Below are 14095 nucleotides of genomic sequence, written 5' to 3'. Positions count from 1 at the left end.
ATATAGGAGTGGACAAAACCAACGAAAATGACCAGATTTATCGGATAATGATGAGCAGAGTACCGAAGAGAACGGTGGAATAGGAGAAATGCAAGATGTTAAGATTACCACCTGCAATTTAAGGTTCCATTCCATTCCAATCCAATCCATTCAAAAATATGTTTTTTTGCCTAGGGTTTTGTTCAACGATAAGTGGTTTTACATAACGATGGTTGAAATATAAAATTTATTTGTAAATATTTCACAAAACTTCGCTTAGGCTGGGGCGTAAAAAAGAAAACAGTATGAAATGAAGTGATTCTCCTATTTAATTTTTCTGCCGGACCACTAAATTACGCTATAACATATGATTACATTAATAACCATTGAATTTTTATGTCAACACTCTTAATTAAGTAGACTATCAGTCTCGCATCTCAAAATAGTTAAAAGAGTCCTCGTCCATGGAAAAACCACTCGGCAGAGGATAAATCCCTAAAAGAAAACAAAAATCCCGTTCCTTTTCCAGTTCGGAATGTATAGGGCTTTCGCAAACCAAACAGGGCAACAAAACTCGCAAGATATTAGAAATCATAGAGATAAGCTTTTTCAACTAGGTAATTGAGTTTGTGAAAAAAATCTCGCAAACTATTAATGAAATTGTTTTTCTCACTAGTATGAGCAATCGGAAGGATTTAATTTATATTTTCAATGATATATATTTGGGGATAATGGCAAAAACATATTGTGGGAACATTATAAATAAGCTTCGCTGACGGTGTAGCAGCAAAAAAGTTGCAATTAATGAGGTAACCATGCAATTTGGTATAGTGGTACAAGCACAATCAATTATTCCTGAAGATATCTCATTCCAATACCATCTGGAGGTGTATGGGCAAGACGGGAGGAGGTAAGAGGGAGTTTAATGATTAATTATTTTATTAAAATCAGAAGCTTGGCTCATACTTGTGTAGGGTGTCGTCTCCGTGTAAAACAAGTCCGGTGTTAGGGTGGCGAGGTTTTGAATGCCTTTCTGTTCGTTGAATGAAGGCCAAACCCCAAAACGTATCCAAGATATCATCGACGCCTCTGATGCAGATCTCGCGATCACAAAGAAAAGAAGGTAGTGCGGAAGCAACGTGGAAGCCCCGCGGGCATCGAGGCGTCAACGGCGGGGTCGGGTCGAACCGGATCGCCCCGCTCCCAGCGAACGGAAAAAAAGGGTTTTTAGCGAGAGACACCCTTGGTTCAACCTGCCGAGGCGAGGCGCGGAAGACGGGGAAGGGATACTAGTTGCCGTCGCGACGGAAGGAAAAGAGTTTTTCAGGGTTGGGCGTGGGTGCATGGAGAAAGAAGGGGGTAAGGCAGAGGATGAGGGATAAACAGAGATAGAGGGGTCTCGACACCCCTGCTGAGCAACCCTGAAAAGTAGTAGGGAGAGGGACTTTGAGAAGTTTTGGGCAGGGTGGGGATTCACAAGAGTGCAGGGAAAATAGGGGAGGGAACTGAGGAGTTGGGGGGGGGGAGGGTATGTTACATCTTTCTGCGCACGCATCCCCCTTTGCCGGGGCCCGGAGGGGGTACAGGGGTGCGGTAGGGGTGGGGTATAGGGGTTAGGCCGATCCGGGAGGAGCGAACTCAGAGGATACAGCGTTGTGGGCGCGAGAACATGTCTCGCGACTCCGGAAGCCGGGTATCGAGGTGTAGCACTGTTGGATTACCACGTCCGGACCAACACCGTTCGTCTCCACCTTTGATCGTTCCGGATATATAAAATTCGGTGTGGCCGTCCCCGGGTCTGGCAAGAGCCGGCCCCCTTCCACCTTCTCGTGCGTAGCCGAACTTTTATCTACCGCGTCGGACTGCTTCAGATCCGGCCGCGTCGGAGTTCGCGAGCGGTCGTCGCACCTTTTCGGGTCAGAGATTTTTCTCCCGTGGTGACGAAAGAAAACAATATTCCGAGCACCTTCCCGAGGTTACGGAATGAGTTTTCCCCACTAAGGGGAGACCTGATCCAAAGTTTCGGTCGAAATTTATATCACCCGATGGAGGGTATCGAAATTGTTTCCGAGGGAAAACTTTAGTGGAGAGAGGGGTAAAGCTCGGATTTGTTCCCCCATATTATCGCTTCGAGGGGAAAAATCAGCCCCAGTCTCGAAGTTTTCGCAAGGAAAATAAGGTCTTCGTAACCGCTCCGCAGCTTACGGGAAGTCTTGAAGTTGACTTCTCACACTTATCGTGGAAAAATTGGACAGAACGCGGCCACAACAGCCGAAGGTTTAAATTAGTCAGCAGACTTCCTGTCACGCTGATTTTTAAATTCAATATTTAAATTTATTTAAATTATTAAACATTATACATAAATATATTAAATTACTCGTGTTGATAAAGTGAACTATTGAGCGGGTGCAAGGGTTTGCATCTACGTTCAGGACCTAAATAGGAAATCATCTCGGTCGAACTTTACAGCCAAAAAGTTTCCTTACCACCAGTGCTCCCGTGATATCACTCCTTTCTTGGCATAGTTCTTGACATTAAAAACACATCGCCATTGTCGAGCTATCGAGAGGAAGAAATGATGAAGTGAGGAAGAAGATAAAAAAAGTGAAAACGAAACTGAGGTTATGTTTAACGGTGAGCTTTGTTGTGTCTGTGTCTTTGCCCTTCCTATCCCGAGGAGTGGTTGAAATGGGTGCTCTACAGAAGACGGGACGGAACACCGATTCCGGAGCGGTGACCAAAACTGGAACACAGCCGCCTCGATGGGAAAGGATGCGGTCACGCAAGGCCAACCACCGATTCAAACCATCCCTGTTGCTGACCCTGACGTTCGCAGCTTTATTTCACAAAGGTGAGTCGAAAGATCTTCGCGAACAAATGGCTCTGTGCGTAATCGCGCGCCCATCCGTGACGTAAGGGATCGGGTTGGTGTGGTGGCTAGAGTGTTGGCTTCTCACCCGGTGGGCCCGGGTTCAAATCCCGGCAGCGGCAGAGAATTTTCAGAGACTGCCCGATCCCTGCTTGAATGTTGTGTGGAGGACATTTCAAGCGCAACACTCCGTCCGTCGGATGGGACGTTAAGCCGTGGTCCCCTTGGTGCCTTTCGTTAGCCGACGCCGGGTTTCTCTCCACCCGTCCTCACCTACCCTTCCCTCATGGCGCAAATGACCTCAGTTGTCGGTCGCCTCCTCCAAATACCATACCACACAATCCGTGACGTATTTGACAGCTAACTTGAAATTCTCCGTGAAAAACATATTTGACATGGCAATGATTCGGAACTGGGTCTCCCAACCTAGGGCAAGCTACGCTACCAATTATATTACTTCGTCATCATCTTCTGAGTAGCATTTAGAGATGAAGGGTAGTATACTAATCTTTGTATCTGACCGACGACCGTAAGATAAGGATTCGAAATTTACTTAAGTTCTATGAATTTTCGCCGCTACATTTGACATCCGAGTACATAAATATTACTCTATTCGTGAGGCAATCACCTAATTACTGTCGGCAATAAATTTTCTCTTAAAGGAGCCAACTTTTGAATATAATTAAGTATTTTGCACAGGGATGGAGGAACAATATAAGTTGCCTTAAAGATAGGTATATTCGAGAAAAATAATTTGTAAAACAAACCGTAATAAAGCTGGTAAAAAAAATTGCAGACCATCTCACAACGCACCATATCGCAGCCCAAAAAAAGTAAATTCCTCGTGGTTCAGACGGAAACGCTAGAAAATATAGTTGCTAAGTACCTAAAAATTTAAACGTGATTTCACCGCATTAACGAGTACGATTATAAATAAAAAAAATACAAATAAGTTTTCTCCAATGACCAAAAAAAAAAGCGTACGAATTAATGCGTGAGTTTATTTGGTGTCTTTTACAACCATTAAAATCTCTGCCCATTACAGCAGGATGAACATTAGAAAGTTGAAAAAAAAACACTTAGAGGAATAAGAAGATGCACCAAGTCATGTATAGATAAAGGATAGCGAAAATAGAGTAGAAAAAAATTGGGAATATTTTAATACTTACACTAAGTCTTTAAGCACATGAATACAGATTTTTAAGAATAAAATATCCTTGGACCAGATTTTTCACTAGCTCATTAGGGTGTGTCTCAGCCAGAAAATTTCGCAAAAACAATATTTACAAGAGTCTGTGGAAAATTGCGCAGTTTGTTATCCCTGCATTTGATGTTCGCCAAAAACTAGAACGAAAAGACGTGGCATATTTTATACTTAATTAACTTTATTCTCTATTTCATATTTAATTCAAGGGAAAGATAATAAATAATGACATAACAGAAACAGAATTTTGTTAAGCTACCCATAATAATTAACAGAACGTTCGAAAGTTTTGTCTAACGCTTTTATGAATTTCAGCCGATCTACTGGAACATATAAAAGAAAACTTTTTGGAGAGCATCCACTAATCTCCTGTTTATGCTACGGTGCAGCGAAGCAAATAGTTTCATCAATGGCAGGGAGGCTCACGAATTCAATCGGTAAACTCCGCGTAGCAACAGCAAGCTTGCTCACGTATTTGCGGGAACAACTTGCTCGTCGCTTACATCCCTCCGTGGGAAAGGGAAACTTCTTGAACAAGCAAATACCCAGGGAGTCCTCAATTTTTCTTCTAATGAAGTCCAGATAGTGCGAAGCTAGGCTGTAGAGGTTACTAGCAATTTTGAAGCGCAATAATTCCTGGGATTCCATCGTAGCTGAGCTGAGTGGGTAAGACGACTGTATACCGACGTTATGCCTCAAGTTCATTCCCAAAGATAATTTTACAGCATCCCTCTCGTTCAAAACAATACTTGACTCACTTGCTACACGTGAAAAATAAAAAAAAATATTTGGCGAATAAATATAGCTGTCATACTTAGGAGTTAAAATTTTTAGGCCCTCGTCAAACCTGTTTTTTACGCTTTACATTGGGTACCTAAAAATTAATTTTCTACCAGGACTGAACTAATGAAGTGACGTGGTTTCAAAAAATTTTTAACGCTGAGCAAGGAAGAAAACAAGCATGAAAAGAATACATAAATTTGTAATTGAAGTTTGCTAGTCGACATCGAATCAACCCGAGCGGCAATTTTACTCCCTTTGGTTGGTTAAGGTAGAGGTGACCCCGGACTAAGCCAGAGGCTAGTGAATATTTTAATTTAATTTTTTTTTAACTTCCCAGTAAACACCAGATGAAGTGCTCAGAAATGAGGGTTCCATCATTTAAAATTCATAGAAAAACACCCATGCCGCAGATAGGAGTATCCTAGCGTACCGGGAGGGACTTGAATCTGCGACCTTTCTTCAAACAGGGGAGGATTTTACCCCATCATCACCGAGCCCGGTAGAGAAAACCAACATTCAGGGCTGGAGCGGCCAGTTCCTTACCCTAGGACGCGTCGTAATCCGAGTTTTTTTTACCGAAGCTTCATCCGGGAGTATAACCCGAGACCCTCAGATCAGAGGCCCAACGCTCTCCCCCAATTGCACTGTGTGAAACAAATCGATTAAAAACTGATTGCGTCCCAAGGCGTTAAGGAAACCGCAACACGTAGTTACTCTCCATGTTACGGCCAATTCACATTTATCACTTCGACTTACTCGCCTCGCCATATAATATAACCCGTCTCGATAGTTTGGGGCGAAAATATATGGACTACTCGGACGGTTGCCAAGGGGTTGGAGATAATAGCCGGGCAACCAACCTTTCCAGGGATTACGGCGGATCCGGAAACTTTCATATAATCGGATTTATAGCCGCGTAGCATGCCTCCTAGGCCTATGATGCATTGCCAGAACGTCCAACCTCCACGCGAGATTAAAAACGGAGATTTCAGGGCGTAAGGGTTCACCTCTACACACAGGCGAGCAAAGATAATACTACGGAGGGAGTTCAGTGAGGTCTGTAATTAAAACATGAAGGATGCCCAGGACTAAAAACATTGTATCTACGGATGCTACCGCTAAACGTAGTTTAGTTTAGTCTTTCATAGTTTAAAAAAGCGTAATGCAATCGAAATCGTTGAAAGAAGAATTCGTGCAGATCAAGGGAAGATATCTGTCATCAATAAATTTTAGACCAATTTTTGAAAAGACTACACGCCTGCTTTGTTAACTATATTCATTCAATTTCCCGAAAGTGAGTTAAAAAGGCTGCTGAGCCACGTTAAAAATTTCTTGGCTCCTATGCAATGCTAGAACCTTTTCCTAGAATATTTAAAAATAGTTATAGCGTTTTGGGGCGAGGGAAAAAATACGTCAATCTTTACTATTTCTCAGCGAAAACGCAAATAATTGCACCACGAACTCTCGCATGGATATATTACGGTAATTTAATCGCACTACCTTCATATTGGAATAAAATTGTAATTCGTAAAACATTAATTTTTTTGTTCTAAGGCTTGCAAAGTCTGCTACCCATATCAGAAAACAAGAACTGTAAAGAATCTAACAATTGCACTATGCAAGGTAACAACTCTTTTAAAAATATTTGCTAGGAAGATTGAAGTTCACTACCGTTAATCTCCGCCCTTTGAATGCTAATAGAAAAGGTAATCGCGAAATGGTTGTCATTATTTACTTTTCTCTACCAATTTAAATGCTTAATAAACATTTTGAATTTTTTTGATTAGGTTAATATTTATTTATAACCGAAAAAATCAGTTGCTGTACCTTAGTTGTAACATGCATTCTTTCAAATATATCATTTACCTGATCACTCCCTTTAATTGACAGTTGATTTCTCAGGAAAGCTTTTTTTCCCTCTATCAGTGTGAAGCAAAATTGCTCTTCATCATTGAGGAAATTTTCAGAAAGACTGTGCACCTGTTATGTTAACTGTGTTCACGAAATTCAGCAGAAATGTGTGAAAAGTTTGCTGAACTGCGTTAAAAATGTCTTGGTTCCCATGAAATGTTTCTGTGTTCCTAAGAAAATTACGAGGGGCTAGAGAGAAATTATGATGGCGAGAAATAACGATTAGAAAAATCAACAGTAGAGGATTAAATGAGAGTAAATTCCTTTCAAAACCCGATAGCTCAACTACTTAAATTCGTATGCATGACAGCTGTGAGACGAATTAGGGAAATTAGCAGTTGGAGAGAAAGAGATGGAGAGAGGTTGGGAACGGTCGGAAAGACTCCGGGGATCTCAAGTTTTGACCCGAAATTACGAAATCCGGGAAAAAGCCACTCCTCTCGCGTTTTCGCATTGGAGGAGAAGAATGGGGGTGGAATTTTTTACGAGGATAAATAAGGAGAAAGTTTAATTCGATTCCGATCACTGGATTCGGGCTGACGCTTTTTGGAGGAATGAGAAAACTTCCTCGAGAAACATAGCAGTCGTGGGAAAGAGATTGTGAGGTTTTCGGGAGAAGTAAAAGGTGGGAGGGAGATGAAGTTCACGAAGAGCTGCCCGAAAAGCAAGATGGCCAATGGCTTTCAGTTATATTATTATTATTAGTATTATTATCATCATAAAAGTCATCCACCATTTGAGGGCAGGTTTACATGTTTCGTTTTGCCTGCCAGCCAGGTCTGACTCCCTCGCAATGTAGATCTTCCTTCTACTCACCGCACATATTCATCCATTAACTAATAACTACAGTATTTCACGATGATTAATAAGGAATTCATGTCACCTGGAATGCAACAGAATCATCAATAGGGTTCTACCAATTAAGGTTGGTTTCCATGGAGTACTAAAGAAGTAATCTGGGAGTCTCTCTTTCCTTACAGCACTGCCTTTTTCAATTCACTGTAAGGTGTACTCCCTTTTAATCTGTCTAAAAATTCTATAAATTTTGAATTTAAATTGTCTTCCCTAATTGAGGCAATTTTTTCGGAGCGATGTCATGGAGCAACATATCGAATGATAAAAAAAAGTTATCGCAAGTTAACCGACTCGGGTACCTGATGATGGTTGTATGGCAATCGAAACACGTCTTGTAATCTGTTATAATAAAATTAGTGGGAAACACGATACCTATGTTTTTTATCATTCTCAAATATATTTTGTCTGTTTTGTTACTTCCTAACATTCCAAAAACGAATTAACGATGGATCAATATCCAACCATTTCTAATTGAAAATGAACAATTCAGTCAGATTTCCAACAGTTTTAGTCCAACCTGCATACCAAACCGGTGAAGCAGCCTAACCGCTTTATTCCTTCGCTAACTCTCGCGCTGATGAGTTATGCCGCATTGCAAAAGCCTAAGTTCAAAGATTTCAGAGCATTTATGACGACCCGAAAATTTATTTTATTTGTGCCGGATATGAAGAAGCTCTCTGGAAGGCCGGTGAAACCTTAGTAATACCGGTGCAATAAAGTATAAAATGGATGTTTGATTGAAGTATATCCTCATTTAAGATAGAAGGTACCTTATATAATAACACGAGCCAAATAGTTCCAATGACCACCATTATCTAGCATAATAGGAGTAGAAAATAAGAATATTAATGGCAGTATGATGAAGTATGAAAACTTTGTACAACTTTAATGAACTAAGAAAAAGAACATTATTTTTATGCGCAGGTCTTCGGGTGCTTCTACGTGTTGAGATTAATAACCCATCTGAAGACAGACAGCAGATCCCGAAAACCTGCTGAGACACATATTGCTATAAATGCCTACGAATGAAAAGAGTTTTGATCTTGATTCACGGTGGATTTTAGAGGGGGCGCGTGAGAAAAACTTATAATATTACTGTCAAAAAATACTCCTAGACGGTGAATTGGCAGCTGCTCAGTGATGTTAGAAATTACTTTTCGAAAATCAACAATTCTCCTGTTTATGTCAAGCAAAAAGTGAGCCCTAACCGAAACGAGTAACAGTTTCAGGAAGATGGATGAATAAAATTAATGTCAATCAGAGGAGCTAGTTGAGGGCATAATCCCAACGCTTATTTTTTCCCTAAGCGCCCGTTTGAATCACTACGCAATGCACCTGTTAGTCGCTTTGTGTTAAGATAAAAAAAAAGGTGAAACTAAAAAATGATTTAGACTTAGATTTAGAATTCGATTTAGATTAGAATCTTCTATCAGTACGTCTATTTATTTACATTAGATAAGAATTATACATCCATAGAGGGCATCCAAGTATTACTTTAGAATATTTTCGCCCATTTGTGACCCTACCCGCCCCTATAAAAGCAAAAATAAACGTTTTCACAACCCGGAAATTGGGAAAAATCGTTTCCTTCCATATCCCCTGACGTTCTTAACGCGATACTTCAAGGTCCCCACAACGTTAAATTTTTACCCGCAGATAAAATAGCGATGTTGACGGATTATTACTCGTTCCATCATCCAATTGAAGTGAAGTGAAAAAAAATGAAATCGGCGATGAAATTCCAAAATTGAGTCAATTTCGGGAATGATTTCGGCACTCTCTTCGCGTGGGAGTTGCTTTCCCAAGTGATGGTGGCATTCTTTCCTGGATCTCAAGGAGTGTCGGAAACCATTATACAGGGGAGAGAAGATGGGAAGAACAGGAAATTGTTAGCTTGAGGAAGTGAGCGCTCAGTGGAATTGAGGGAATGGGATCTCCGGGTGGTGGACGGGATATCAAATGGAACAGAAAGGAATGGAGTGGAATTGGCGGCTTTGGGAGGGGCGCGGGTTTTAATCAACGCTATAGGAATTAGATCGCGGTCAATATTTGTAACGGTCTTCTCTCCCCCCAAAAAGGGCAGGAAAAACCTGGGGATGGGACAGGTAGTACGGACTGGGAGTGCAAATGGATGTACGAACAATAGATTCTACGGTTGAAAGAAAGATTTTAGGGCAGGAAAAAAAAATGTAATTTTCTTTCACGTACGCATGAAAAGGATTAAATTTTGCCAGTGGGAATGGGTATTAAAAATGAGACGAAAAATTAAAAGGATGCACGTATTTTCCCCGTGGATTTTTCTGGACTCATTTGAAAAATCTAAGATAGGGAAACATTACCGTCTAAATGAAATGTGATGGAGGAAATCGTATTTATAATTTTTACAAGATCCAATCCAATTATCCAATTTTAGATATTGGTTGTTGCATAATAATGTTGACATGCATGATAATGTTGACATGCATGATAATGTCCATGTTGAAGTTCATTGATGTTATATTGTTGTCCAAGAATATTGGATCTTGCACCATGCATTGCGTTTAAGAAGCAATTATTTCATCAAGTTGCCATGCCAGGTGGCACGACATTTCGTGCGTAAAAAGGAAATATTTTGCGGTCATTTTCGTATCGTTATTGGATGAAAATATAAAATAATATGTAAAATTAATAAATAGTATCTCTAAAAAAAAGAGCGGAAATATATACGGGCTGGTAGTTTGTTAAATATCATTTTTGATTGCACAGAATTTGATATATTTTAAATACAAGCTAGAAAAAAAATCTCTGAAATTCAGCTGTTAATATCGCAGACACACTTATTTAGATCTTACTTATGGAAAGGAGTTTTTTTTCAAACTTTTAGTTGTGAAACAAAAATTGCTGTACACACACCGCTCATTATTGGTGACTATTGCCACCACGTACCAGTTTGACATCTCACGGTGGCTCACTTACGGCGGAAAACAGGAAGCCATGGTTGAAAAGTAAGGAAAAATACGAAAATTGAACTTCAGGAGAGGCTCGTGGCCGCGTTTATGGGTGTTTTTCCTCCGCCAAGTGCAGCCGCTTAAGCGAGAACGCTTCGAGTGGCCACTCGAGGTTCGCGAAATGCGTACTTTTCACCTATTCAACTTCCGCGCTATGCTGACTTTATTTAATGGCGTACTTTCTCGAGTCTTTTGTTTTCTTTATTTTTACCCCGGACAGAGCTTAATGGATTTCGTTTCCTACTCTTCTTATTGACTACTCCACATACCCCGCCTGTGAGCTGAACAAATGTTACTATTCCAAGAAGCCGGAAGCACCAGATCGATGGAGCTCTTAAAAATAAAAAAAACTTTATCATGGTTGAAAAAATAACAAAAATGTTTTTTTTGTAGAAGGAAAAAAAAACACTTAATCTGCGGGATAAACTCATAGTTATTGTTTTTTTACCAGGTTCTTAGAAAAAATGTGGCAGGATTATTAAATTAGAATGTTATCTAAAAATTAAAAATATTTAAAGAAAATTTACACTTTTTTACAGGAACGTGCTCGCTTGAGTTACACTCAAAAAATAATAAAAACTTAATACCACTCACATATTAACTCCCTGATTCAATCACAAGATTAAGTGAGGTAATGGTTTGGTGAGGGTAGGACTCGACCCTTACTAAGCCACAGGCGTGTGAATTTCTCACACTCTGGGTAGGTTCTTTTCACTGGGTCATTTTGCATTTCGAAGACTTCGTGTTTGGGAGTGTCTCAAAGCATCTGCCGCAATTCGAACAGAGTCCGGAACCAATTGTTCCACCCACAAGGCTGCCACGATCCCCAGTAGCTACACATTTCTCTGGATTAATTATTGTGAGGAGTGGGCTACTTTAGACGCCTAATTTCTCTCTTATCGAGTGGCTATTTTTAAAAATTATTTAAAATTTATTCATTATTTAAAGTAACTGTTTGCGACGATAAATTCTAAAAAATAATAAAAGCATAAACTGTGGGGAATTCCGTTTTCATGTTAACCGTGCTCAAAACTACATCATTCTTTAATGATAACCCAGTAATAAACGACAACCATACCAAAATCATTGATCGTTTCGAATTGGTTTTTAAGTCGGATAAATAAATAACTGCCCATGATCTCAATATTGAAATGCTATATAAACATTTTAGGGGTAGGAAAATGGAAAACGATGGAAGGGTAATTGTGATTCACGATAAAAGCTAACGAAAACACCAGCGTTCTTTGCAAGAGACAGTATTCAACGGAAGAAGCACGTAAAAAATTCTCTCTAAATATTAAACTATAAAAAGCGAGTATCGGTAGTCCATAAAAATTTATTCTCTTATTTTTAACCCTGAGTCTGCTTGATAGGATGCCAAAAAAATCACGCCGTCGATATCTCAGTCCAGCATGTGAGTGAAGGGAAAACTAGTGTTCTTAAATAAAGTAAGAGATAGAGCCCTTGGGTTTTGTATGATCCACATAAGCCTTTATGGACTTCAGTTGAATCCAGGGGAGCAATATCCGTGACCCCGCCATCGTTTGTCGACCCGGCCGGGTCAACGTTCATAAGAGAGACGAAATACCGGTCGATACCTTAACGAAGGATTCCACTGAGCTTGGTATCTGACGATTAACTTTCTCATAAAATTCATGGGAACCCTTCGGCAACTACTTTACCGGTGAGTGAGTGTTTTGGCACATTAGCAGTTTAGTGCAGCAGGGTTGACCTTTTCCACGTGAGGGAATAGGAAATTATCTTTTGCAATTTTCAACTCAAAAATATGTATTTGACGACTTATTTCCGCGTCCAATGTAATTATTATTATTCACGAAGTATGAGCTCTTGTAAATTGTCTTCAGTTACTTGTTGCTCCATTGAAACTTCTTGGTACATCAAATGATTATATTCATAGCACCTGATGAGATATAAGTAATGATTAAAAACTGCTAGTCTCCTGCGATTAAACTATGTTCCTTGAAGTAACAAGGTAGTGCAGCAGGCAGCTTACACCAAAAAAATTGTTATGTGGCAGATGTTTGACTGTAGCAAAAATTATTATGTCAAAATTTTACGAGATTATATCAGAGTATAGTTATATGTTGATGAGTGGTAGGATGAAATCAGTCTAACTAGAGCTATCTTTATGAAATGTGGAAGATTTTATTGCTGAAATCACTGGTTAAAGTGACCATGCATCGATTCATCTAAATCTTAGGCTTGATAGGAAAAGTTGAGCTGTTAACAACATGACTACCGCGTTGATGGCTGTAGTGTAAAAGACAATAGTTACGATGGCACCAATGCCAACGTCTTCTGGTCGAAAATACAAATCCACGGTATTATAGCCTATTTATAAGGACGACCAAGATCGTGGATCAGCATCTGCGACCTAAAGACGCTGGAAATAGTGTCAAAAACCGACAAATGGAGAATTTGGATTTATCGATACAATTGAAACAAACCCAATCTCCTCGATCATCCTTCTCATATTTGGTAGCTCTAGTTGAAATAGTACTATAAATTCATATTGAAAATATTAGCCATCAATATGTTTTACACATTCATAAATAAACTCGTGGTATTTATGGCCTTTTTAAGCAGGGGTGTCGTGTACGTTAATTTATATCCAGGATAATTCATAAAAAGGTAAAATATTCACCATAACTACTAAGTAAAATGCGGAAAACGCACAATGCAAGATGCACGAATGAAATATACAAAATAATTTAAAATGGTGATAATAACGCTTCTAAAAGAATTGGATATATGATACCAAAAAGAAATAATACGGTTACCTATTCAAATAATGAACGAAAACATGCTGAACGGATGTTTTGCAAAGCCTGGAGTATTTGCTCAAGACAATATTTTTATGGCTGGAAGTCGGAGAAAATATGCTCCCCTTCACCCTCACGTTATGACTCCGTTCAGATTGCTTCTGCAGATGCAGTCGAGTTCTCCTCTTCAGCTAACATTTACACGGGGAATTAATCGAAGGGTAAAATAACCACTCGCTCCAACAGTAGCGAGATCCAAGCCTTTGATTACCTCTTTATTGAGTTTTAGAGACAAAAGTAAGGAATTGCTGAGAAGCAGACAAGGGAGCGGAATAGTAGTAATGACGAAGTCTCGAGAGAGAAAAAAAATGCACAACAGCAAAAAAAAAAAACACACGAGCTAAGCGTACTGATAATACCTTCAGCACAGAGAGTAAGGAAAGACAATATCCTCACACGATTGCTTTCCTTGCTTCTTCAAAAGATCTTTTAATGGGGAATACGGAAAAATGAGGTCAAACAATTCCAGCATCATAGACGAGTAACTCTCTTCATCCTGCTCAATAGACCGCAAAATGAGCAGTGATTGGAAATGTTGACTGGCGGAGGAAAATGAAAAAGTCAATGCTCAAAGGATGCATGATGATATTTTTTTATGATAAAAATTGAAAATTTGGAGCTGAAAGGAGAATTTGCTGAGAAATTGATCGCCGCGAGGAAAAAT

General features: G+C 39.7%; 1 protein-coding gene across 1 annotated transcript in view; it reads left to right on the top strand.

Annotated features, from left to right (window-relative positions):
• The first annotated feature begins 1633 nt into the window (after positions 1-1633).
• Positions 1634-14095, top strand: part of LOC124157393 — a 238791-nt gene continuing 226329 nt past the window's right edge. Inside the window, exon 1 of the mRNA XM_046532070.1 lies at positions 1634-2830. Coding sequence (XP_046388026.1) covers positions 2668-2830 — 163 coding nt within the window. The 5' untranslated portion in view covers positions 1634-2667. The remainder of the gene's footprint in view (positions 2831-14095) is intronic.

Source organism: Ischnura elegans, chromosome 4, assembly GCF_921293095.1.
Source record: "Ischnura elegans chromosome 4, ioIscEleg1.1, whole genome shotgun sequence".
Classification (NCBI taxonomy): domain Eukaryota; kingdom Metazoa; phylum Arthropoda; class Insecta; order Odonata; family Coenagrionidae; genus Ischnura; species Ischnura elegans.
The sequence above is the reverse complement of the archived record's forward strand: the minus strand, read 5'-3'. Positions and strand labels throughout refer to the sequence as shown.